The following is a 27426-nucleotide window of genomic DNA, read 5'->3' on the forward strand; positions in this document are numbered from 1 at the left end:
TGCCTGATGCGTGATTGGGGTTTTCTTCTTTGTTTAGTTGAGGTTTAGTTCTAAACAAACTATATGGGTGATTTAAAATAGATATTGTAAAGCTATGAATGTTGTTTTGAAATGTTTTCATGTTTAGGACTTAAAGTACTCCCATCAGGATGCCTTGCTGGGAGGCAGCATTGGGATTTTTTCTGTCTTTATTTTAAGCCAACATTAATATAAGGGAGCAATAATCAGCTTTGAAGCTAAATATCTCTGTGGCCTTTTCTGAAGAATTTAGCCCTGTGTGATGCTGACTAAGCTAAATGTTAGTCTTGAGTTGCAAGGATTTCTAACAGCCCTCACATGGTATGACCATGCCTTACTTCTCCTTTCATGTGTGCGGAATTATTTGACCTACCATTCCTGCCCTAAACCCAGTGACCTATCTTGGTTTCATGCTCTCTAATGGAAAATACTAGATCACTGCAAGGGCATAACTGTGATAGTGCAGAAATGCCTCTTCCCCCTGTGCCCAAGACTTGCTGTGTGTCTCCTGAGTTTTCCTTGATCTTACTTCTAGTTTTACAAAGCAGAAGCACGTGGCAATGTAATGTTTGTTTAGTTTGGGTTTCTTCCCTTCCTGAGTATGACTATGGTTTTTGCTTTTAAGTATGACTTCCTAGAACTGAGAGAATATAAGCAATTTAGTACAAATGGGGTATCCCACCTAGAACACAGATGCTCTGCTGGTGATGGAGGTTTGCTTTACAGGGCAAGCTAGAGATCTTTCCTCTTGACTTGGTACAGCCATACATATGTATATGGGCTCTTGTGCTGTAAGCTGCTGTTCTCTCCCCAGGCTAATACATGTGCTGTCGCTGTGCTTTCATGGTGACTTACAGGATCCATTGCTTCCTTTATGCTTTTAAGCAGGGTGAAATCTGATCTTTGCTGTCCCTGGATCAACCGTGCAGCCTTTACGCACGTACTAGCAGGTACCTGGGGTAGGTGTGAGCGGCAGGCTGGCAGTACAAGCTCTGTCCTGACCCTTTCTCTGTAGCTGCAGGCTGCTTCTGGAGCAATTTACTGCATTAGTTTAAAGCCATTAAATGTTCCTAGCGCAGTCACTCTCATCATGCTTCAGGCAGCTCCGGGCTGTCCTCTGCGTCTTCTCATGGTCATGAGTCCCTTCAGTTTAGGAATGTTTTCTGAGCCCCTTGACATCGTCCTGCTGGATGGGAATGCCACGCTGGAGCCTTTAAACCAGCATCCCTGGGAGAGGAGTGAGGATAGCCCTTGAAGCAATAGGGCCGGGCCAGCAGCAGCATGATGGCTCAAGGTGACTTGAGGTGACTGACTGATGATGGGCAGTGGTGCAAGGGGAAGGGTGCAGCGTGGTGAGTGTCACTTACGGCCATCTGTCGCGTTTGTGTGTGGAAGGAGGCGGGATGGTCCTGCCCTTTCCTCCTGTGCCCGAAGGGAGAGTGGGCTCCGGGGCTGCCGTGAGGGAAAGCGACCTGCGGGGTGGGGTCATGGCGGGCTGCGGCGTCCGCTGAGGGAGCCCGCCCTCACGGGTGCTTCCTGGTGGCCTTCGGGGTGGGCGGCGCTGGCCCGGGGCTGTCCCTGAGGGGACGCTGCCTCCGGGGCGTCGAGGGGAAGCGGCCTCGGGGTGGCAATGGCGGGACGGGCCCTCCGCTGCGGAACCGGGGCTGAGGCGGGCGCAGGCCGCGGGGGAGGAGCGCTGCCGCTCCGGCTCCTTTAAGCGCGGCGGCGCGGCGCGGCGGGGGCCGGCCCCGGGGCGGAGGCGGCGCAGAGCGGGCGGCGGGCTCGGCCGGCGGCAGCGGGGCCATGGCCGCCGACGTGTTCATGCGGCCGGCGCGGCTCATCGGGGCGGCGGGGCCGCTGTCCCCCCGCACGGAGCCCGACGAGGACTCGTCGGACACGGACGACGGGGGCGCCTCGCCGGGCGGAGGGCGGCGGTGCGGGCCGCGGCGGGGGCAGCCCCCGGGCCCCCAGATCATCCACTCGGGTCACTTCATGGTCTCGTCGCCTCACAGCGAGCACCCGCCCAAGAAGGGCTACGACTTCGACACGGTCAACGAGCAGACCTGCCAGACCTACCAGTTCGGGGCGGCCCGCGGCGGCGGCGGCGCCGGGGGCCGCCTCAGCATCGACGCGTCCCTCACGAAGCTCTTCGAGTGCATGTCCCTGGCCTACAGGTACCGGCCGCCGGCCTGGGCCGCGGGGCGGGGGCCGGGGGGGTGTGGAGGGGCCGAGCGGCTCCCGCAGTGAGTCACGGCCGCGGGGGGAAGCCCCGGTTGGGCGTTGCGGGGGAGACCTGAGGGCGAGGTGAGGTGAGGTGGGGTTTAAGGCCTGCAGCGATCGGCTGGGGCACCCCCGGGGCTGCGAGGGCGGCGGAGCGAAGCCTTTCGGCCGTGGTACCCCCCCCACGCGTGGGACTTCGTGTGGCCTTTGTTTTCAGCGGACTTGGGGATCCTGCCGGCTCTTGCCCTAGGCCTGAGCCCACGGCGGCCAAGCGTGGCCGGGGGTGGTGTGGGGTGAGTGGAGGGGTTGTCATCGCCGCCTCACCCAGGCCTGGGGGCGAGGAGAGGCGCTTGGGTGGAAGGGGGGGTGTGAGGGGAATTGGGACCTCATCCAGGCGAGGGTCTGCGCGCTGCCCCTGCGGGCTCCCCGAGGCACCAGAAGGCGCTCAGCATCTCATGGCCGGGCTTGGAGTCAGTGTGGAGAGCTCTCAGGAGAGAGATCCTTAAAGGGCAAAGTAAACGCTGGTGCCCTGCTCCGGGTGAAATCGGCCAATTCTCCTGTTCCTTTTTCTCCTCCCCAGATATTATTTTTATCCCAAATAGAAGAACGAGGGGTCTGTCATTGTTCCCTTTGTTCCGGTGGTAGTAGCACTTCCTGGGTTTATCTGCACCTTTTGCTCACACTTGAGTTTTGCTTTTCATCTGTTCCATAAGGCATATTAGCATCTATCCCCTTTGTTTGCCATCCAAAATGGAGGCAGAGCTGTGGAATAGGGGTGTTTTGGGAAGATGTGTGCCCGCTTGAGTCTTTTGTTCCGTGCGAGATAGCAGAAACTGGATCCAGTCTGATGTTCTCTACCCAGTGTGTTTTGGAAGCTGATGAAAAGAGATGATGGAAAACGCCTCTGAGTGTGTCAGCAGAGATACTGTCATTTATAGAAACCATCTTGGCTTCTTAAAATTAACTTTGCCCACCTCAAATTCCTCTCTTTAAGTATTGCTCAGTGAAGAGGAAACAATAGAACTACCCGTTCTGTACAGGTAGCAAGAAAATATAATGTAAGTAATCTTCTCATTTTGGTAATTTTTGCCAAACAAATGGTTAGTTACTGTCAAGAGGGTGAAAGTGAGATAAGGTGTGTGCAAGAATGGCCATCAGCCTTTATAGAAGAAATAAAAATGTAAAACTTAACTAAAAATTAACCAGCCTTTGTTGTACAAGCTGAGCGGAACATGCAAAGGAACCACAAGCACCATGAGGGAGAGAACAAGACTCCTCATGCGTGTCTGCTCACTGGCCTCCATCGGCTTCATTTTATATTGTGCTTCCACAGTATCCCACTTGGGAGTTAAAACCAAGGATCACCTCTAATGCAAAGGAATAATTCTATGATGCTCATCTGGCAATAGTGAACTCTGCTGTGGATGCATAAATTGAGCACCACATCTATTGTAGCAGAAATAATTTTATCCTGCTTGTTGGGGGTAAGGTGCAGAAAATACCCTACAGGGTACAAAAGAAAATCATGCTCTTAATGCTTCTGTGCTTGGATACCTTAAGGTTTGCTTCATTGCAACCATGAAACATACTGCTCAGGTTCAGCCTCCTTACTCAGTGGCTTTGTGATCAGTTTTTAAAATCTGCTTTAGAACCAAGTTGTAAACTTGGGTCTAAAATGGATTAAAATAATTTTGGAACATCTAATTTAGGGTGAGGATCATGGGTATGAAATGAGGAGTCATCTGTTTAGCAAGTGATTGATTTAGGTTGAACTTTTCTGCCTTGGAAGCGGTCTTGCTGTCGTATTCTGCTCAGGGAACGCATGTAAATGGCACCTCCCTTTTGTGCTGATTTGATCTTTGTTGGCTTATGGGAAGTTTTCATCACTGTTGCCTCAGCTGTATCTTCCCCGTGGTTGTCTATCTGACCTAGCACTGACAAAACACACAGACTCTGTGTTTACATTTTTCATGTTGCCTTTGCTGGATAGAAGTTCACTCTAGAAAGGAGTGAAGGGCCAACACCAAAAACTGTAACACGAAAAGGTGAAGAAACGTGGTTTCAGCTTTGTGGCTGTTGCAGAACCAGCAATGAGGGCATGAGCAGGGATGATGCAGTTGTGTTAAATACAAACCCAAGGAAGTTGCTGTAACAGAGCTCTGTGTGTAATATTTATTTACACTTGACGCCTATTGCTAGTATTAAAGTTTTAAGAGGCAGCACTGAGTTGTGTGGTCTCCATTGGTGTTACCAATGAGCTAGAAAGCAAAGTTTCTCTAGCTCACCTAAGTCATTACCTGGGATGGTTTATGTGACCAAATTTATGCTGAATCACATTCACTTTGGGATATATGGTGTAGCCTGGGCTCCTTCGATTGTGCTTTAAAGTGTCTTCCTTTTAATATGGCTATATGTTGTTAACTGTCAATTTTTTTTTTAATGATAAAAAAGGTATTTCTGAGTGGAGGGGAAATGATTCCCTCATACCTTAGAGCAGTATAAGCTAACCTGATTCTGACTTTCATCAGAGCTGTTTCAGTCACGTTTCCAGTTGCGCAGGTTCAAAATCCTCATTTCAGATGAGCTGTTTCACAGGGGAAAATATGACCATAATATACTCCCCTCTACAGTCAGGAGATTAAACCAATCTTCTAAAGCAATAAGTTACTTATAAACACCAGGATTTACAACGGGTATCACGCGGGCTGTGCTTTATCTAAATGTCACCCATTTTTCTCATGAGGTTGACTGTGGGAACTCTACCACACTGACAAAGGTAAAAACTCTGGTTTTCCTCTTTTAGCCCCTTCATCTCAGCCCTTTAAGACAGCGTGACTTTGTAGATCTTGATGTGTTTATGGTGACCTCTGGCAGGCAGACCACTTTAGAGGCAGAAAGATGTGAAAAATGAAGTGTGTTCTGCAGTGTTCTAACCACAGCGTATCGTGACTTTTTGTTTTCTGAGACTGGGACAGAGGAATTTTTCCTCTTCACTTTGGAGAGCTGTTATCTTCAGCAGAAGAATCATGTTCAGCTCCTTGTGGGACGCAGGCTGAAGCTTTACATGAAGTGAAAAATTATGCTTTACCAAAGGCCACTGTAAACCATTTATTTCCCTAACAGGAGGTGTTACACTTCCCCTTAGAAAGCTCTGCCTTGGGAGCAGTGATGTAGAGTTTGTTTAAGGTTCAGAATCATGTTTGGAAATGCAGGTCTGCCTATTCTGAACTCTGTGTGTGGAGCCCTGAAATGTGCTGTAGGAATCAGTGGCACTATGCTAGTTTATCTGCAGGGTTTGGATGCTGAGGTGAAAGAGATAAACCGTGCTGGAATGATTAATGTAATCGCTGCAGGGAGTAGGAAAATAAAATGTGTTACTCCTCGAAGAAGCAGATTTAAGTTGATTCTTTAGTTATTTTCTTTACATACAGAATGGATAAGTGGGCAGACTTCAGTTAGTGGTCAGTCAGTGTATCTTATTCATGCCCTGAACCTCTTATGTTGAGACTCTGGGAACCATGTAAGTCCATTGATTTTCTTTATGAGGTTTCCCCTCTTTGCATTGCTGGGGGGGGACACGGACAATCTCTGCTCATGAGTGAATGGGCTAGTCAGTTGTGTGTGATATATACCTCATGTAAACAAAGCAGAAACTTTATATTGGGGATTATCACAGGTACCAGTCACTCTCATTGTGGGTGTGTTCTTTTTAAACTGCTGTTATATATTCCTGAGTCAGTTGATGTCCTTCTTAGCGGTAGAGTAGATGAAGATGACTTTGTGGGCTACTGTATTAATAAGTACCCTCAGAGTTCTTTCATGTTCTATTAAGAGCTTAACGAATATGCCAGGTGGTGTTCTTTAGGTAAGAGTGTTAACACTGGCATTGGATACTTGTCTAAAACCTTCTCAACCCTGCTTGTGAAAGTTGCATGGAACTGGAGAGTGGGGTTTGGGAACGGTGACAAAGGCTACCTTTTGAGAAGCTTGCCAGGTCACTTCCAGATCTCATCTCTCCTCATTAGCAATATGACCCCTTCACTTCATGTAAGCCAAAAATACTCCCCTTCATCAGTGGATTGACATGAGGGATCAGCTTGTTCCAGAACACCTATGCCCCATATTCTTTGTTTATGCAGCATGTGTTTTGGGAAGTTCTTAGAAATGGTGACAGCAGGTTTGAGATGAAAAACTTCCAGAATTTAGTTACATATTTCACATGCTGCTTTAAAAACTACTCTGATAAAACCACCTATACTCATCCTATGAATTAGTCCTCACTGGAGCAGAGTTGCTGTAAGTATTCATGGTAAAGGGTCATTTCGAAGCAAGGATGCTGCATTCAAAGTGCAGTATCAATCAGGACATTGTTACTGAGCCTCTTACCTTACTTAAGTCAAATGCTTGATATAGTCACAAGCTTTTAAGCTCTGTGTAAGATGCACTTTTAAATTCCACCTCGGCAACCTTGAAGACGTGCAGAAAGAGTGCTGAGCTGTTCTTCTTTCAAAGCTGCATTTCTTTTGCCTGTAAACCTTTAGTAGTGGCCGTGTGAGAAGGCCTTGGTTGAAATTAAGGTTTTGGTGTCCGCAGGGCTACATGTGAATTACAGGAAGAGAAGGCACATTCTTTTTAGACAGGTTTAGATACAGGGATGACTGTTTTTTCTCTGCTCCTGGCTATTTTGATGTCTCTGCAGGTCACAAGCTTTTAGTGCTCTCTGTGTCCCTGGCTGTGAAGGGTGTCACTTCAGAGGTGTGGTGACAGTGGTTACATTTTGCATTTAGAAAAAGAACACGTTGTTAATATCATTTTTGTTTACCATTTCATCTGCATGTTTCGTTGTTTTATGTTTTCACACAGAAAACAGATGTTACTTTATGGCTTAAATACAACACGGATTTCATAATCACAATTTTTGGTGGGTTTCTGAGGTAGGGAAGAGGGAACTTGTTTGTCCTCAGAGTGCCAGTTCTCAGGAACTTCTTCATGGTCTGGAAAACACTGAACTGTGAGACATGGAATTACTTTTACTGAAGATTATAATGTGCTTTGAATGGGGTAGAGTTTGATGGCAACAGAAATGAACACATTGATTTCCAGTTCTCTCCCCTTTACCTGTGAAAATTTCTTTGTGCTGGGTGGCAAGAGGAGTTAAAGCCAAGAAACCCGAAATTCAGGTCTTAGCTTTACTCATGTTTTTCCACATGCTCCTTTAGTAGGTCACTGAATCATTCTTGTTTGTTACTTTCCCATGTGAGGGGGGTAGGAAATTCCATTCTGTTGGAAGGCAGAGTTGATGTACAGTCACTTGAGCAGCTGCTTATCTGTCTGTGTGTCCTTAAGCTATGATTAGTGTTAATCAAACAAAGGGGTATCTGGTGGTGCAGCAAGCTGGAAAGGGGTGAGGAGGAATAAAGGGAGCTTTGTAGCCATATCGAGCCAATGGCTGGGCATTTCTGAGGTGGCAGAAGCATTTTAAATCTGCAATTAAAATGGGCAGGCTTGAAGTAGAGTGAACTCTGTAAGTTGTTACGTGTCAGTTGAATTTTTCCCTTAATACCTGTACTCAAAGTCCTGTTGCATAGAAAGCAGAGTTGAGAGGGCAAGGAGTTAGGCCCGAAGTTCACTGAGATTTGGAGTAAAATTAAGTGGATATTTGAGAAATTCATTGAATAAATTAGGTCGAGATAAAGCTACCTGATGGCTGGATAGTGTCAATAGAAGTCAGAGGGATGAAAACAGAAAGAAAGAAGAAGATACTGTGAAGTTCAAGGCAAACAAATGACCTTCCAGCTGACCGGGTGGGTTTGTGCCTGAGTTAGTAACCTGCTGAACCCATGAGTGAGGAAGCAGTTCAGCAGCAGGGTTGGGCAGAATGGCAGCAAGGAAGGGGAAGTCTCTGATGATGATAGAGACATTGTGGAGAAGTGAGTGTGGAGTTTTATTTAGAGGAGCTATGATAAAAAGGATGAAGGTGAATGGGTAATAATGAGCTGGGGGAAGGAGAGTGTGCCATTGGCTTAATGTAGTGTTGTTCAGGGTAGGAGAACTAGGGATGAGAGGGAACACGGTATGGAAAGTCGGGGTAAATGACTGAAGGTGTGGCTGGTGTCAGAGAAGCCCAGCATTTCTTTCCCATCACAGATCAAAGCATGGGGGAGTTAGATAGGAAGGATTTCATGAGGGCGTGCCTGATAAGGGGAGAGAGTGAGCTAGATGGACCCAGATAGGGAAGTTATGGATCATTGTGCAGTAAAATAGGGGCAGGAGAGCTGAGGCTCCTTGTTTGGCTCTTACATTGCTGCTTTGCTTCCTTTTGCTGTTTAAGGTTTGCCTTTTTAAAACAAAACAACAACAACAAACCTTATCAGTTCAGAAACTTGGAGCAGATTGGGTTTAACCTGGTATTTCATTTGTAATTACCAGACTTGCAGGCTATATGCTTGCTACTTCCTTTCCTTTGTATGCAAAAAATAATTGCATTTACAGTTTTCCTCAGCTGCCCTTTGATATTTGAACGTCACTGGCACAAGCAGTTTCTTTAAAGACAAAACTTCTAAGCTACTTCTGAGGAAAAAGGCAAACTTTCTCATCTCTTTGATGGCTATAGAAATACCTTACAGCTTTCATAGAATTTTCCTTTTGCTCTGGGAAGGAAACCTTTAACATGTCTATAAAACAATCATGAAGATGATTAGGAAAAGTCCTTGTTTCAGTTGCCTCCAAAGAAAATAGAGTTGGTTCTTTGTGTTTCAGATAGTGATGGAAAAACCTGAATGTGATTGTTTTTAGTGCAAGCTAGAATTACGCTATTGTCACAGTTTCTGAAGCAGGAAGACTTGGAAAATGGGGTTAGGAAAAGCTGAGGTTTTCCAGAAATTGCCTCTAATAGTTTTACTACTAGAATAGAAACTCTAAACGTGGTCTTTTCAAGCTAGTCGTTTTGTTTGTTTGCTCAAATGGGTGTTGGAAGGTCAGTTTTGATTGTTTGTTTTGAACATGAAACAAGCTGACTTGTGCCATTCATGATATAATTAATATAGACATCTCTTTGTAAGTACAGCGCTGTTTGCCATCGGAAATGTTGTAGTGTGCGTCTGCCACAGCTTATTTACTTTATGACACAAGCACAAAGCTTTTCGGTAGCCCTCGGTCTCTTGGCTTGGTGATCTTAGATAAATCAGCTAACTGCTTTTTCCTCCCTTTCTCCCTTCTAAAAATGATGAGAACAGCCTCGGCACTTCAGAGACCCAGCTGTGTGTACTGGCCTTTTTGAAGGGGGAAACAAAGGCATTAAGTGTAGAAGTGAGCTAACACAGGAGTCTAAAAGGAAGCCATATCAAAGGTGACATTTCAGCTACAAATTTAAATAATAAAGAGACAAATGGAAGAAGGATTTAGGAGGGGAAGAGGGAGATGATGTTCAACTTACTGACACCTCTGGTTAAAAGCAGTAGCTTTTCTAACAATGGGGAACCCTACAGATGCAAATTACAGGGTAATAAAACCAGGTATCTTAATGGTAATCATAATGCTTCTGGAAGGCAGCGTTCTGCTGACTGCCTTTGGCACTCTCTGAACTGCCTGTGAAAAGCGCCTGCTCCCTGCCCTGACTGGTGTTTGTGGTTCTGAGAGGCATCATTGCTTTCCTCATGCGGTCACCAAGGAGGTTTGGCCTTCTGGAGAATGTAGAAAAAATCCCCTTGCTTTTAGAACAACAGGAGCCACATTATTCATAGAGGAATTTGGATCTTTCACCTGTGGGGAGTTGTTTATTGGGCTTGAAAGCCTAAATGACCCTGAGCTGTCGAAGGTTTAATGGCTGTGTGAGGCATGAACATGCTGCTCTGGTTGGCTAAAGGCCCCTGCCTGTTAGGGAACTGCCTTTACTCTACAAGCACAAATGGTGAGGGCCCCTTGTCTGCTTTCCTCCCTTGGCTGGATGTGCTGCAGTTGCTGAACTCTGCCTCACTCTGTTCAATGGAGAGGTGGATTGAGCAGATGTTTGTCTACTCCAGCTCCTGTGTGGACAGTGTTTACCTTGCTGTCATTCTCACACATGTGGTGATCTCTTACACACCTCTTGCAGGTCTTTTACACGTAATACCTCTGAGGAGTGAGTGTTGAAGGAGAGCCTGGATGACACCTTGACAGTTCTGTTGCGATGTGAATGGTTTGGTTGCCTGCAGGGTTATCCCCATTCCCTTTCTGTTAAGTTTCAGTTTGTGCCTTAGGGTATACAAACTCTGGGTGCTACTTAAGAGTAAGCTCAGCAACAGTGAAACACTAGTGGTTTTAAAGTTGGACTGTCCAGCTGTGCCATCAGATGGATAATGGAAAATGGGATTGGAGAGGACCAGGCACAAGGTAAAGAACACGATTCTTGGTTAGTTAGCTGTACCATGGCCACTTGGAAGGTAGTTAGAGATACAAAGCCCAGGGTGTTAGGAGTGGTTCTGGGAGCTGCTTTATCTCCTTTGAGACTAAAACAAGAGGTGACAGGCCAGATGGGGAAGGCCTGCAGGCTACTGCTTGGATTATCATATAGCAGGGTATTAGTGAAAGAATGTGTTTCTCTTTAATTAGTGATACCAAAGTGCAGCCTGGAGATAACCCTTTTGACATGCTAAGTTTTGTGATGGACCCTATTGCAAGGAAAAGGGTTCAGATGTTTAAGAAGCTGAGCATGCTGCTTAATGAATTGAGTACTTATCTGAAGAGCACAAAGATTTCATTGACTTGTTAAATTTTAATGACTCGTTAGACAGCTTTTTGATCCTTGCTTTTGTGTGCAAAGCACATTAGCTATAACAGTAATGCACAGTTAGAGACTTTCTCATCTCTGCTTCTAGTTTACTTGATTTTTATAAGTGGGAATGTCTTGGTACAGAGACAAATGCTTTTTTTTTAATATAGCAGGATATTTGTGAATTTCCAGAGGTATCTTTATTGCTCATTTATAGCACATGAGAGCAAGCACAGGGTATCTTTATGTGTTGTTTCTGTTTCTCTTTAGTTGCAGGTAACAGTATTTCCCTGTGTGTTCTCTCACTGATTCGGGAAACAAAGGATGGAATTTGGGGGGGATGGTTCGGAGCAGAAGTAGAAGAGCTGAGGCTGCTTTCAGCTGAAAGAGCAGAGGAAGAAAGCTTGAGAGATTTACCCCCTTAGTCCATAAAGAGTTGTCTTTATACAAGTATAGGGATCTGATACTTGCTACGGCTTTATTTCTGCATGAGCATGAAAAGGCTTCTTCCATCAACTCAGCTGGGAGTTGAAAGGGTGGTCTTGCACTAGGCTTGGCTAGCACTTGAATAAGAACAAAAGTGAAGGAATTGAGCCTTAGGAGTGAGCAAGGGGGTAAGGAGAGGACCCAGATCGCTTTGCTCTTGTGTAATAGGTTCCTCCTTCTTGAGAAAGAGGATTGCTGTTGTTAGTTTGGAAAGTGAGACACCAGATGCACTGTTTCTACTTGGGTCTTGCAAATCTGGGGGGAAGGCAGCAGCTTGCAAGTCTGCTCTGGTCTGAACCCTCTGTGTGGCAGGTCTCTGTTCCTCTGCACTGCTTGCCTCCCGTGTTGTATCTACCCTGGTGTTCTTCTACAGTGTCCTTATGTGGATGCTTCAGCGGTAACTGTTGAGAGCTTGTGTGAATGCCAGACCATTACTGACATTAGAATAGCTGTGGTAAGTACAGGAACGTGGTGTGGTCCTGGGGCTGTGTCCTGCCAGGCTGGGTGCAAGAGGTGTGCAGGACTGTTCTGTGCTGAAGAGTTTGTGTTGCTTCTTGTTCTGTTGCTTAGAACAGATCTGCAGAAGCATACATAGACAGGATGAGGCCTTTCCACTGATTCTTGCAGCAGTGAAGCCTGTTAGTCCAACTGGATCAGCAGGGTGTTTTTTAAGGGATATGTCTGCATCACAAGGTCCAAGGAATCATTGCAGAGGCACGAAGGATGCTTTTGCTGCTGGAGACTGTCAAGTTCCTTGTTTTTAGAACTCTCTAGCATGGGTTGTTTACTTGAAATCCTGGCCTCTGCTTCACTCTGCCACCTTGTTTACTCTCCCTTCCTGCAAGGTCCCATAGTAATGGGTGCTCTGCTGCAGCAGCCCAGCAACACTCAGCTGAGGTGACCTTGGCCAGCATGTCTGAGACCTCTAGCAGGCCTGCAGTGACTTCTCTGTTGACGGCCAGAGGACATCCCTACATGAGCTGGTTGTGCAGAACACTCCCCTTGTCCGCATCCCCCTGTCTGCCAGGGGCTTGGTCGCGTGGGCAGCGAGATTCTAGTGTAGGGCATGGGTTAGGCTCAGACCATCAGAACTCAGGCCTGCGTGATGGTGATTGTGTATCTTTGGAGCAGCTGGAATGAACTGACATTGGGGTTTCACAACAGACCTAAAAATAACTGAGGCCCACTGTGCCTGTTTCCTATCTAACAGCTGCACATTCATGTGAATACGTGTGTGAGCCATCACAGGCTGTTCTACTAAATTCTTTTTGCTGCATCTTGCGTCCAGATTTTAGGCTGCTGTTAAATCTATTTACTGTCTTAGTTATTGACACTGTTCCCAAAGGGACAGGGACAAAATGGATCACGAGCTGTGGGGGAGCTTCGTAGTTCTTTGTGATTCTTTGAAATCCATGACTGCTCTTCATCGTCTGCTTATGCAGGCTTTTGGTTTTGGTGCTGTGGTATGACCCTTGATGTAGGCTGTGTTATTGGAAACCATTACTTTGCAGTGTGTCAGTAGCAGAAGTGACCGACAAGGTAAAAAAGGAAAGGCGTGCATGTGAAAGGGAAAATTAAACAGAAAGTTAAAAGGAAAATACCTGGGCTGTGGTCTGGCAGCTGTTAGAGAAACGCCAACCAGGAAGAGGCCAGTGGAATTTCTTGGTGCATTCCTGATCTGCCAGCCAATGGATATGGGTATTATCTGCTGCCACATTTCCCAGAGCAAAGAATGAGATAATGTGCTGTTTTCTCGGATGGTTGGTCTCTGCTCATCTGGTGAATTTCTGAGTGTTTGTGCAGAAGCTGTAGCTGTTCCTTATCCATGGCAAGTCAAGCTCTGCTAGTAATACTTACAGTGATAACTGCCTGCACAGGGAGAACTCGTGGTATTTGAATGAGAGGGAGCACCCCCTGATTCTGCTAAGCTGTGTTGTGGATTTAGGAATGGGCTCTGAAATTTGGTCATCATCAGCACGTAAAGGTCTGGGTGTAACATGTCGTGCTTCTCATGTTAGCTCATTCTGTAGAGTGTCCAACAAAGGTATAAATGTTTCCCTATATACAGTCAAACTCCTGCGTATTAATATCTGCACAGATACTTCAGCTTAGTCCAGCTCTCTGTCTGTCCCTGACAGGGTGGAGGTTGAGAGAACTTGAGTAGAAAATCCAGTGGTGGCATGTCAGATGTGGAAAGCATGAAGCAGTGAAAGGGAGCAGTCTACTTGCTTTTGGCCTTTGTAACACAGCTTTTGAGAAAGAGAACTGAGAGGAAGGCTGGAAAAGGTTAGTGGCCTGGGAACACACACACAGAAATGACTTTTCTGCATTTGAGGATATGGAACTTTCAGAAAGTAGGACCAAGTTAAGGGATTTGGGTATGGTTCTGAAATAATTTCATCTGCTACAGAGCCTGAGAAGTTCTTTGCATGTTGTCAGCTTATTTCAAATGAACCTAGATTTGGGATGGGAGAACTGACTCAATCAAAGATCCAGATAACCTCAAGGAGGAAACTGCACTTAGTTCGAGTAATTATCAACTATGTGTGACACCTAAAACCTGTTGAAAATAGAAAGCAGAGATTGCGAAATAGCCAAGAGCCTGAAGCTCCCGAAAGCTGGGGTATCAGAGTTGCTGCAGTAGTCACCATAGTGGCTGTTCTTGTTAAAAACCTTTTCAAAGCAGAGACCTGCCAGAGCAATACACATATGCAATTCCCCCAGGTAAGGGGTGTGGGGGAAAAGTGTCTATAAATGCAGCAAAAGAAGAAACAATGTAGTTCTTCCTGTTCTCTTTCAGGCAGTGAGTGAATGTAGTAGTAAGTACCATTTCCCTTTACAGTTGAGAGGGGCTGTTGGGGGCTGGTTGTTGGGAGCATCATAACAACCATGCTTGTCCTGTTCCCCCTGTTCCCAAGCACCTGCTTATGTCCAGTGCTGGGGCAGAGCACTGGGCAACCTGGACCTTTGGTCCAACCTTCATGGGTGTTCTTACAGAGCAGGCGAGGTCTGATGCCAAGTACTGGAGTGAGCCAGGCAGCGTTGTAGTATCAGCTGTGGAAAAAATTCCAGGCAGCACTTGCGCTGTTCGCTAACCTTTCCTCTAAATAAGAGACTTGTCTTTTGTCTTACAAAAATTACGGCTTCAGAGTGCACTCATTTGATAGATTTTGCCTGGTATAGAAACTGGTTTTCTTCAGGGCAGCGCAGTACAATCTATGTCAGTGGCATTTGGTCTCTGGAAGCTGCAGATAAGCCCAGTTTGTGTTGCTGCATGGCTGCTTTCTGTGATCAGCTTTGTTCTGTGCTGCTGCCTTCCCTCATGGGCTGCCTGAAGGTATTGGATATTCCTCTGTATTGTGAAAGCAGATATATGTTTGTGACTTCAGTGACACTGATCTGAGTCATTCCTCCTGTGACGAAGGGGTAATCTGTAATCAAACTGCACAGGAACAAGAGGCATTCCTGCATTCTGGTTTGTCTCTCTTGCTGTATGAAATAGTTAACCCTTCATAGGAACTGTATGACTAGATTTTGCTCATTTACTTTATCAAATCAGCAACTGTTACTGAAAAGCACAGCTCAACTTACAGTCTCTGCAACTATAAGCACAGAAATCTGCAGTAAAAGCCAATTCATTACTGTTTCTAATAAAGTTTTGGTCTGTGAAGGCTGTTGTTTAGGAGCACAGCATGGATCCCATCTGTTTTCAGTATCCACTCGTACAAGGAGAACACTAATAACCAGTAAAAATCTTTGCAGAGCTTAAGGAGCCTAAAATTTTTATTAGCAGTTTTTATTAGCACATTAGTAGGTTTGGGGTCTGCCCTCTGCGTGTGGTGATTAGAGGCTGTGGGGATACAGCAGGCTTTCTAAAGCAGGGAGGCAGAGCAGATGAAGTTTAGAGACATTGCTTCTCTGTAGCAATAAATGTGTAAGAAATGTTCTTTACTTTTGAGCACTCTAAGGGACTCTACAAAGTGAAGGTTGAGGCTGATTTAGGGTGATAGGGCACGTGGGAAAAACATGCTTCAGAGAAGAGACTTGTGTGAGGGTCATTCAGTGGTGGTTTGTTTTGCTTTTGGTAAGAGTCAGGAGCCCGCTGATACCCTCCTGTGTTTTACTTGGGAAGTCACCACTTGTTTGGGACATAAATGATCATGATCCATTTGAAAATGTGTTCTCACTGAGGGAAGGGGGGAAGTCTGAACTGATTTGCTGGTAGATGTTTAAGCATGGTAGTTACTGTGAACAAAGAATGTCTTTATAAATTTATACTTCAATAAACCCAAGACCTTTCTCAGAAGCTCAGTGCATATAATGATGTCAAATACTGCTTTATAAAGTTAGCTGCTAGGAAACATTCATCAATGCCCTGAGCTCTGTTGAGCAAAATGACCACAACCAGCATTATAAAGTAACAAGCTCTACTCTTCAGCATGACTGGGGCTGCTTTCCTAAGGACAGGGCTGATCATCTCTCCATCGGCGTGTGGGAACCAGTCATCCCTCTTGGTCTGTCCAAGCCTAAGTAGTCAACAAGAGCCATCCAGCATCAGTGTGGTAAGGATTGTGTGTCACCAGCATTAGCATACTTCCCCCTGGCCCTGTGTCCCAGTTACTTAATGAAGGGTCACACAGCCTTTCCTGCAGTGCTGCAGACAAGTCCTCCTTTTTGAGCTGGTGACCAGCAGTGAAGGTCTGTTTTCCACTATTCAGTCTCTGAATGTTCAGCCTTCCAGGGAGGCTGTGGTCTTTGGCTGGTGCATCCCAGGGAGTTTCTCCATCATGCTCGGAGATGTGGCTATTCCTGTAGCAGGGGTAGGAGGAAATGCTGCTTCACACAGGTCTGTGTGATGCTCACCTCTGACTGAGGGGCTGGTCTTGATGAAGGCATTGTCAAAGCATTTGTTTGCACTTTGATCCAACAAAGCTCTAAGTAGAGACTTTCCCTGTGAGGTGTGTGTGGCATTTTAGAAGTGCTTTTATTTGTTTATTTAAACTCTATTTTTCCCCATTCCAACCTGGTTTATTTTAACTCTGGAAGGGGTTTTCTCCCTATATTATCTTTCAATGGGATTTTGGTTTTGATCTTTCAGTAACCTTAGTAATAATACAACAGAGCCTTTAGTCTGCTCCTGCCTTTTGTTTCTGGTTCAACCTTTACGTAAACTTTGAATAAACTGTTTGTGCTGTTGCAGTCTTGAGTCTTTAGTAACTGAACTTGGTATTAAGTCTGGGGTTCTTCACGCTGCAGACAGCTGGTATGAAAGCTTTGTGTCACAGGGGGAAAGCTGGGGAGCACCTCTTTTTAAACACTTCAGTTGCTTGCACAATAAGACCCCTGAAGTCTTGCAGTGTATTTATAGGATTGTAATGCTGTACAGAGAGTGTTACACTATCCTCCGTGACAGAGGTGCCCGTTTTGGGTTTCTTTGCCTGTTGAGCATGGTAAACAACTCTGGGTTCCTGTTGGTATGTGTGCTGCTCAGAGAGCTGTGCTGATCTGCAATGCTGATAGGGTTTGTTTGGGTTTTTCAGAAGCTCTGTGTGTGAAAAGTCTTTGAACCATAATTTAGGTGCTTAAAACAAGGTCCCAGATCATCAAATCTCAATCAGTTTATTAATTTATGCTAAGGCCTTAACATTCAAAAGGATCCTGACTTGTTCATAGCTCTCTGTACAAGACAGTCCTTGCCAACGTCCTTTTAAATGAGAAGCAAGATGCACTGGACAGCTGTCTTCCAGTGCAGATGATCAGAAACTGATACAGCTCTTTGTAATGAATATTCTGATCTGAGAAGGTTGGTAAAAAACCAGTGGCAGAAACCAGGTTTTAGGAAGAAGTGTGAAATTTCAAGAGACTGTGAAATAAGTGAGTAGGATTGGCTCCCTTTATATTGCAACTGCTCTAAAATGACACGTCTTCCTTTTCATCATGCATGAAAGAGCACAGGAAACACTTCAAAACCAAGAAAAAACGAATGTATTGATAGATGCATCAACAAAATAACTCGTGTGTTCATCATCACAGCAGTTTATAGCAGTAGGAAATTTCTTTACCTCCTAGCAGAGTTTATAGAACTGATCATCTTATCCCTGTTATGCCACTTACAACATCGTTAGATACATGTTCTTGTTGGCTCACCAAAATCTTCTAACCTTTGTTTGAGCAGCAGGGGGACGAGATGAAGAGAAGGACACAATGGAGAGGAGGAGTGCATTGTGTGCAGTGGCTGTTTTCTAAAAGGGAAGTGTGCAGCAGAGAGGGAGCTGAAAAGAAAGTTACTGAGTTACTGGTAAAGATGCTGCAGCAAAGATCTGGTAACTCACAGCCCTCACTGCTGCTGGTCACAGGGTTAGTTACTGGTGCACCATTCCATATTACAAAGTCACAAGCTGTGTGTAAAGCTGGTGTTTGTCTTGTGCTTCTTTCGGGCAGAGACTGGAGCAAGTGTTCCTTAAATGAAGGTTCTTAAGCTGGTAGTGTTAAAAACAGTTTTGACAGCTTTGTGAATGATGCTGGATTCTCCTCATCTGGTCATTCTGGCCCAGGGCACAACTTTGCAAGGTTCAAGGAGGAGGGGAACAGGAGAGGGGTTTGGTTTTGAAGTTTTGCATCTCTGGTAGCACAACTTCAGTACTTGGCTTGCAGGCAGAGAACAGCTGCCTGGCATTTAGTAAGTGGGTTTCATGCTTACTGCTTTAAATGCAGAGATAAGGTGACTGTTTTGTTACAAGGGTGAGTCCTTTAAAACATGAGCATTAAGCTACACTGCAGAGAACATGAAAGAGAATTGTCTTCCCACCCTGTTACCCAGCAATTACTCTAGGCAACGCTGGTAGCACTGCCTGTTCTTAAAGCTGCCCACTAATCCCTACTGTGTAACTACTTTTGGTTGTTTTAACTGTTTGACCTGAACTTTCCCATGCCTGAGCCTACATGTTTTGGCTGAGTTGTTCAAAGTGGTTTAGTCTGTTCCACTAGTGAAGCTGAAGCAGAATGTAATGTAGAACTGGTTGCAGCATAGATGGAGATGTGTCTGGCATGGGGAGACATCAGGAGGGGGAGCTGGAGGCAGTTTTGCAAGTGAAGGCAGCATTGTCATCTCGCATTGCCAGATCAGAGAAGTGGATAATGAAATGTTACAGGTCTGTGCCTTGGTTTCCCACCTGCATCATGAGGGTGAAAACACTGTAGAAAAGCTTGAGAGGAATTTGTTAAGTAATAATGTACAAATGGAGGTATGAGCACTGAAAAGCAAACAGCATGAGAGGCCACCAGTGAACATGCTGAATATTCAAGGTGTGCTGCATACTATTTATTCTGTAGAGGGTGGCTTAGGATATGGACACATTGCTTGTGAGCCTATATTAAAGGCTTTTCATAATAAGAAAAGTACAAAGATACCTACATATAAATTCTTTCTGCCATCTGTAGTGACTGTAGACTACCAGGACTTTCCTTTTATGTAGGATTTAATTCAGTATTACACATGCGTTGGCGTTCACTTCCAGTGAGATTTGAACTCCCTTTTACAGAGTATGTGCTAAACTTACAGAGCGTAGGTTCAAGCCCATGCTTAAACCACTAGTTCTTACCTCAAAGGAACTTACTTTTTTTAGCTGAATACTTACACAGTGAGGATTATCACAGTTTCTATGCTTTGCGTGTCTCCATCTGATCTGCCAGGAAAATAACTGACAGATTGTGTCTCTTCGCATTTTGTACCAGAATAGAAACTTTGTGTTGCAGTGTTTATTTAAACAAAAATCAGGGCAATTCCCTGTGCAGTTTATTTTTTAAGTAACAAGCCTGGATTGCTGCAAAAGTTTTGTAACTCTGAATTGCAAGAGTTTAACTACTGACGGTGTTCACAATGATGCTTTCTTCTAAAGAAAGGTTTCAGGAGACCTGATGTTATCACCTGTGCTGATATCTGACCAACAGATGTGTTCTTAGCAGAAATCATATAGGAAATACAAATATTTTAATGTTTATTTGTAAACAGAATTACTCTATTGTGCTGTGAAATTCAGCAAGATTTGGGGAATGTGTAAATTGAAATACATCAATCTGATCCTTGCTAAAATTTACTCCTAGTAGAAGCATTTCCATTATGGGGCGTGTGGCTGGGATACGATGGCTGGTCTGCCCTTCCTTTGTCACTGACGTACTTTGTGGCCACGGGCAGCTGCTCTCCATCCTGGTGTTTGAGATTTGGCAGTGAAAGTAGTGGTACTTACCTCTGACCCTGGAGCTCAAAGCATCGTAAGTTCTCTATGTCAGTGTCTTTTCTTAGGATGGTTTCTCTGGTATTTCTTTGAAGAAGGTCCTGATATTGGACAGTTGAAGAATCTGTCATTTTATAAAGTGTTCATATTTATAGAGTTACAAAGTACGTGGCTTCTGTTGATGGGTAAAGGGAAGCACAGCAGGGATCAAGGAGAGGCTTTGCTTGAGAGTTGGTGATGGTGAGGCCCATTTCTCAGCCTTTTGACTGAAACGTTAGTGACATGGCTTATGAAGCCTCTTCAGTTTCCTTGCTGGTTCAGCTCTGTAGTAAAGTGAGTCAGTGTTAGACAACTGTCTGAAAAGCAGGAACATTTCTAGAAACATCCTTTGATTTCTGACTGGAAATGAGAAACTCTAAATATTCCAAGTCTTTAAATAGACACTGGAGGAAGTGCACTATAGCCTCCAAGTCTCCTTGATATCTGTACTGTTCTTTGTGTTCCCCTTCACCCTGTGCTGTTCCAGTGCTCTTTTCATGCTTTCAGGGCTTGCATGGAACCTGCTTCTCTTGGAGGCATTTCTCCAGTGGTTCTTCCCAGGTTCCTCTTCATAGAGCAGAACTTTGGTCACGTGATGTTTGGCTAAAACTATAGCACTGAAGTCCTTTCCTTGGTTGATGTAATGGTGATGTGAAAAGCTGTCGGTGTAGATGTGATCATAATCTCAAAACATGAGTGTTTCAACTCTTGCTGCTCTCTGAGGTGGCTGCAGTAGCTGTGCTTGGCAAAGCACAGGGCTGCTGGTTCAAGCCACAGCAGCACTCAGCGTGCCACAACGCTTACTTGGATCCATTTGTGAGTCACCAGCCATGGTCTTTATCAGCCACTGTGAACCTTCATTTATGAAGTTCAACTTCCAGCCTTTGCTTAAAATAATGTTCAATTTGTCAAAGAAACAAATGAAGCTTTATGGTACATTCGTTGGGGCGGGAGTGTTTGCTTTGGCTTTGTGACTGATCCACTTTCCTCTTCCTTCCCAGGAGGTGCATACATACCTCAGCCTTCCTGGCTCAAATCAGTCTAGATAACATGTTCCTTGGCAGGTGTTGCACTTCCAATATGCCTGTGGATAACTTTGTATTTTTCTAGCACTCCTTAATATATAATGCTTGTGATAGAGGAAGAATGTTTGTCCTTTCTGCTCTCTCTGTCTTCAAGATCGAAGTGTTAATATTTAGGAGATAAAAAAACAATTGGGAAGGTTTTGTTGTTTTAAAATATTTGTATAACTTCAATACAAAGCTCCCTACTGTTGTTTATGAATTGTGGGTATGTAACACAACATCCTTCCACAAACCTGGAGCCTGCTGGTGCAGGGGGATTTCAGGTAAGGAGGATGAAGAAGGTAACCCAGCAAATGAGCTGCCCTAATGCTTGCTTTTAAAATGAGCTTTCTCTGGGATTAGTATCCTAGGGTTGCAGCTGGGATTAACTATTTAGGTATGAATAGTAAGATGCTCAAGTGTGGCCTTCTCACAAGTCCTACACACATTCACGCAGTGTAGCAGTGTTTTTTGTTTCACTTGCTGCCTCTTCCCTGTAGCACACAATGCCTATAATCTGAATCTCTGAATGAACCTTTGTTTGGGGAAATACTGTTAGTTTTGGCTCTTGGAGAGCTGAGCTGACAGGCCCAGCTCCCCAGCAAAACAGATTGGAGATGAAAAAACAAACTGAAACCACGCCTTCAAAAAAGAAATGCTGGGGAGAAGCCAAAACCTTCCTTTTTTGTGTTGCTGGAAAAGCTGATCTCTTTAGCTACTGTAATATCAAATCGGGGGGTTTCTGTTGCTTAAATTAAGAGCCTAATTCTCATCACCTGCAATGAAAAGAAGAATCTTAGTCTACCTGAAAAGGCTGCATGATCACGGACAGGAAGGAATTGGGGCGCAGGGCCACCGAGGAAGTGGATTTTCAGGCAGAACAAGGCGAAAAAGACATCTTGTACAACAAGGGTAGTGGGAATCTGTTAACGAAACGGGAAAATGCGGTGTGTTTCTGTAGCTCGTTCCTGTAAACTGAATTTAGCAAATTCAGATTGGAAACAAACTAATTTGCTTACAGCTATGGTCCACAAGACCTTGTGGTCCGTGTAAGTGATTCCTGCAGCTCTGCAGTAGCTGCTTTTCAAGGTATCTTTCCTGGGAATATATATTTGGGCAGCAGGGTCAGGCCTGTGGAATCTGAGCCACGGTGCTCAGAGGTTTGTGTTTAATTCCATGTACGATAGATCTAGGCTAGGTGCTATCTGAGTGCAAGAATAAAAATAACTTCTCCTGAGCTAGAGAGCCAACTCTAGCCAGGGATTTTCCTTGTCCCTACATAGCAAAATAAGTGAAAGATGAGAGGAGGGTGGAAATGAGTTCTCATGCAGACTATGGCAGCGTGTCAAAAAAATCTGTGTCCCACTTCTAGTGCTGTCACTCACACACTTCACAGTCATGGCTGTGTCATTCACTCTCACTGTTACTTCTTTTCAAGCAGGAGATCATGAATTTCTTTTCTCAGAGAGTATTTTAAAGACCTCTTCTTTTGTGCATCATTTAGTTCACTGCAGCTTGCCAGCTGAAATGCCTTGCTCAGCGACATTGACATGTCATGGTGTGGAGAATGAACTTTGATTTTTGGTTCTGAATGGGGGAAGGGGATTTTTCAGACTCTTATTTACAGCAAAGTCTTCCCTATTGTCTCTTATTAGAGAAGGATTTGAAACATAATGCTATGGTACTGTTTGGACTGTTTCTGAGGTAAGTAAAAACTGGGGAGCTGAAGTTGAATCAGAAACACGCTTCTTTATAAAGCTCAAATGCTTTATTAAGCTAAGTTCTACTGTGCTATACTCTACAGTTTCCATTCAAACCACCTATTAAATGGAGGTTATAAAGGCTATCAGATGAGCCTTCTGTGATTGTCTTGTTTTGGGTGGCATTTTTCTTAACATTTAAAAGTCTTTCTCTGCTCCTTCAGTGCTCTTGGAGAAATGACTGATTCTTACAATGCTGGCGTTCCTAAATACTAGTTAGTAATGAACAAAGAAACCAACCAAACTTCTGGGTTTGCACACACATAAGTGTCCATTTCTGTCCAAATCTGGAGGGTGGTTGTGTCATCTGCTTCTATGCAGACTGAAGTCCATCTTAAAATCCTCTGATTTAAGGGAGGAGAACAGGGGAGTCTTCTGTTGTGAGTCATTGTGGAGCTTGATCATGCTGCTGCTGATGTTGGAAGTGATTTTTCAGTGTTACGGGGAGCTATTGGTTTAAATTTGAAGTCATCCTGACAGCTGTGAATGGCATCTCGTGTGCCCTGTGCCTCTTAAGGAAGGTCACCCATTTGCCCTGTCCCTACTGAGTTAAAAGCATCACTAACATGTCCACTAAGATCATTCTTTAACTGGGTGTTATTGACAGAGAAGAAAACAAGGTTCTTGGATGCAAAAAATGGACATTACCAGGGTAAAATCTGTTTTTTACCATGTCAGAATATAATACGTCTGCCCTAGTGACCTTTCAGTTGATTGAAAATCACTTGTGTTTAAAAGAATCTGCTTTTAAACCACAACTGCTTTCAGTGGAATTTGAACAGGGGAGAGTTGTGCTACTTTGACAGATCAGTGCTGTGTTGTCTGTCTGCCTGCTGGGATCTCCGTTGTCTGAGGTAGTTCCTGAACTGGGAAAAAGTATATAAAAGGCTTGGGAATGGACTCCAGCCTCTCCTGGCATCTTCAGGACTCTTAAGGTGAAAGCTGGAGCATATGGAATTGGCAGCCTGGATTGTCTACAGCTTCTGTTCTAAAAACACTGTGACTCCTCCAAAGCACATCAGGGCCTCTGTGTCCAAGGGGAATTCCAGCTCTGTTAGCTCTTCAGCTGCAGCTTTTTTTAGTTTGCTTGCTGTGATCAAATCACTTGGGGACATCTGGTTTCAGAGGTGGAGGTTCCTACACAGGAGACTTGTCTGAGCTGATGGAATGTACTGCACATTATCCACCAGATACTTTTCAGCCACTTTGATTTGGTCTGTGTTTGATAGTGATGAAGGTGTAAAAGTCACGTATTCCTTCAGCATTGAGCCAGCACATCCTGGGTAGCAACAACCCTGCAGAATGTGACTGAGAGCCTAATTCCTCTCCTTAGGCACTGTCTGTGAAGCACCAGTATCCTCTAGGATATGCTGCTGGCTGGCGTGCATGCAGCTGTACCAGCTTGTACCATGCAGTATTTGGTCCAAGCCTCTTTTGGGATGCTCCCTTCCTGCCTTCTTTGGAAGCAGCCCTCCTGCAGAGGAGTAGCAGCAGCTGTTGTGGACAGAGCCAGGACTGTGCCTGCACTGACATGCTCACAGGTACATTGTGACCAGCTCACAGGTGTGCTCATGGAGTTGCTCTGCATTTCTGGTGGGAGTCAGCATGGTCTAGGAGATGTGGAGCTGGCGGGAGCAGCAGCCAGTGGGCCTCTGCATGTGGGTTTTTTCCTGTTGTTGTTTTGCTGCTTTAAAACCTGAAGCTGGCTTTCAGTTTGCAGCTGCTCTCGGGCACAGTTGTGCAAAGTAACTGACTTTGGAGTAGTGTCTAAACATTGTTCTCAGCTTCATGCTGATTCCTCTCCACTGAGGCTAAAGTCATTTCACTTCTGACCTCGAGCTGGACTTGTGCTTTGCTCCCATGGGAACTAGAAATAATAATTATTTTAAGAATAGGTTCTTAATCACTTCCTTCTTTTGATGGGCTACTTTTGTTTAGTTTTTCATAAGAATGTAACAGAAAATGTTTTAAACTCTGTGTGTTTTAATGCCACTTTTAATTGGCTGCTTGAAGGATTTTACAAGAATTCATTACAATTCCTTTTAGGTTTGTTCTTTTTATTCTGAGAGGAGACTGTTCGAGTTTTGTTGCTTTGGCAAACTGGGCAGCAACACAGCTACGAAGAGATGAACATTCAGTTGAACTTCTTAGTCAAAGGCATGTGGCCGTTTTGTCAGTGTTGCTGGTGTATCAGCATGTTAATCTGCCTCTGAGCTGTTAATATACGTATAAGAAATAGGCAAAGATGTGCTTTAATCTGGGTTTAGAAGGAATGATAAGACAAGGTATGTGATGGTTTAGAGGCAGAGCAGGGCAGGTGATGAGATGGTTTTGCAGATGGAGATCTGCTGTATGCCCTGACCCCAGCAGCTGGGGAACAGTGAGATAAAATACTTTATTTGGGGATCTTCCCATAAACTGAAAGAGCCTTGAAACGTACAGGTGGGATTTTGGGAATCTTTCTGCCATCAGGCAACAGCTCACCTGATGGTGGTTTAATCTGTTGCTACAACTGGTTTTATACACAGCAGTAAAAATGAAAGAGCAGAACTGGCTTTTCTTTACCTGCCGCTTGCCTAAGGTCTGTCATTTGCCCATCTGTTACTGTCACAGTTTTGGGAATACCTAAGTAGTAACAGCAGCAGTGATGCTAGCGAGGGAGAAAGGGATGATGAGCCAAGTACTTGAAGAAAGTGATAGTTTACTATCCTACTTTTGGCAGCTCTGGCATTCTGGCATCTTTTGTGTAGGCTGTGAGGACTTGTTTATAGTATTACAAGGTTTATTACAAGTTTTCTTTAAAAAGAGCTGCTATCAGGTTTCCCAGAGCAAGCAGGAAACGGGGGATCAGCAGTTCTCCAGCTTCAGGCCTCTGCATAGCCTTGGGCAAGGGAAATGCCTGGCACTTCTGCAGGATGTGCTTCCTATTCTCGCTGTGGTTTTAGAGCTAGGTGTAAAGCACCTTCTTTACAGGAAGAATCCTTCTTTACAGGAAGAATAATTCAGTTCTGTGGGTACGTTTGTACTGAATGTGTGATAGCAAATACACAGTGCCCTGGCACAGGCCAGTTCTAGTGCACGTCTCTCTTGTGCCACTGCAGTTCATGGTCCAAGTCGCTCCCAATCGACCGGGTGCTTGCTGATGTTTTCCATGAGGGTAGAGTGTTTGGAGGTGACATTGCTCCTGTCACTCATTTGTGTGCTCTCCAGTACAGGAGACCTTAACCTCGACCTGATGCTTGTGTTGCTTTTGCCTGTGGCGTTGATTGTGCTTCATATTGCTGGTATTTGAATTGCTTCCATTGTAACTAGGCTGCACAAGCAGCATGAGGAGATGAAAACTAGGAAGACGTATGGCTAAACCCATAAAAACCAAGAGGGAACCTGGGATAGGCACTTATACCTATACTTTAATGTCTGGTTTGAAATTTACAATGTTATGAATATTTCCTACTTCCTCTGCTCTGCCAGTAATATGGATTAATGATTCATAAAGGTGTATTTTAAGGGCTGGGTAGTTTCTATTTAAACAGTGCTTACTGGAGTCCCTGTTGTTCCTCCATTTTTTGTCCATCTCCCACCTCCCAACATTGTTCATACTTAAGCCATTTTTCGTTCCAGCCTTCCTCTTCCTTGGAGAAAAGTTGCTATTTCCAGCCTGCTGGTGAGCCTTTGTGCCCAACTCTGTTTACAAGCAGTGTAAAATTGGTGGGTGATAGCTTTTATTGGGCCAGAACTGTCATTTCATTCTTCTTTTCCATTGTTACCAGCCTCGAAAATCAAATGGAACTGAAGAAATCAACTTCTGTTGACTTCATCCCAGCCCCCTGCAAAGTTCAAGCCCCAGCTATATGCAGCCAAGTGTGCAAAAGCCTTCTGGGCCTGGGTTTGGGCTTACTTTTGAGAGTGTTGTTCTCAGTTGATGGAAGCTATAAGGTGGCATTTGAGAAGGTGGGGTATTGGCCAGGAGAAGAGTGTGGGTGAAATGAGTTTCAGTCCTGCTGAAGATACTTGTGACACCATTTGTGACAGCCATGGACAGTGCCTGGCAAAGCTGTCCCTGGCCAAGCGTGGTTCGGTGTAGTTTTTAGTGTTGGCAGTTTGGGAGTTTTGATGGGATGCTTTGTCTTTAAGAGCAGACCCGAAAGCAGAATGATGTGTTGTCTGTTTTGTTTCAGTGGAAAGCTGGTTTCACCGAAATGGAAAAACTTTAAAGGCTTAAAACTTCAGTGGAGAGATAAAATCCGTCTCAATAACGCCATCTGGAGGGCATGGTACATGCAGTGTAAGTGTCGGGCTCCCTTGGGTCGCTTGCTATGAAACCCTTTGAGAGACATTTAAGTAAGTAGCAAGAGAATTGAGATTCTTGTCTGATGACAAGCTAAAGAATGTGCTGAAGGCAGATTCGGTGTCTCAGAGGCTGTTGGGGCAGTGCCATTGGATCAGTGCTTTCCACATGGCCACACAGGGGCTGCACTGGGCAGTCCAAGCACAGCTGAGGTCTCCCCATTTCCTGTGGGTTAGCTGGAAGGAACCCTGGCATGGTGATGGGGGTTTTTCTCACCTCTTGCTGTTGGAGTGACAAAGCTCTCTGCCCAGCTGCACGTGCTGAGCACTTGCACTTCCATTTTTGTTTCAGACCTGGAGAAGCGCAAGAATCCCGTGTGCCACTTTGTGACTCCGCTGGATGGCTCCGTGGATGTGGATGAACATCGACGGCCGGAGGTGTGTAAAACCTGAGGAACATCCTAATGAGCTCTGGGCTTTTATAACAAGCTCTTCTGGTCTGCTAGGCATGAGAGCAGCATAGCAATTCTTTGCTCTGCTGTCTTTATTTTGAAGGAATCATTAATATA

General features: G+C 44.9%; 1 protein-coding gene across 3 annotated transcripts in view; it reads left to right on the forward strand.

Annotated features, from left to right (window-relative positions):
• Window positions 1-1749: 1749 nt before the first annotated feature.
• MLXIP (MLX interacting protein) overlaps window positions 1750-27426 on the forward strand; it is a 45683-nt gene continuing 20006 nt past the window's right edge. For all 3 annotated transcript variants that reach the window (XR_009745746.1, XM_061466311.1, XM_061466312.1), the window contains exons 1-3: window positions 1750-2192; window positions 26749-26855; window positions 27210-27295. Coding sequence is in view for 2 of the 3 variants with exons in the window: in XM_061466311.1 (XP_061322295.1) it covers window positions 1822-2192; window positions 26749-26855; window positions 27210-27295 (564 nt within the window). In the remaining variant the exon portion in view is untranslated. The remainder of the gene's footprint in view (window positions 2193-26748; window positions 26856-27209; window positions 27296-27426) is intronic.

Source organism: Pezoporus flaviventris, unplaced genomic scaffold (assembly GCF_033815535.1).
Source record: "Pezoporus flaviventris isolate CSIRO_AGI_PZ_B2104156 unplaced genomic scaffold, CSIRO_AGI_Pfla_v1 ptg000041l, whole genome shotgun sequence".
NCBI lineage: Eukaryota > Metazoa > Chordata > Aves > Psittaciformes > Psittacidae > Pezoporus > Pezoporus flaviventris.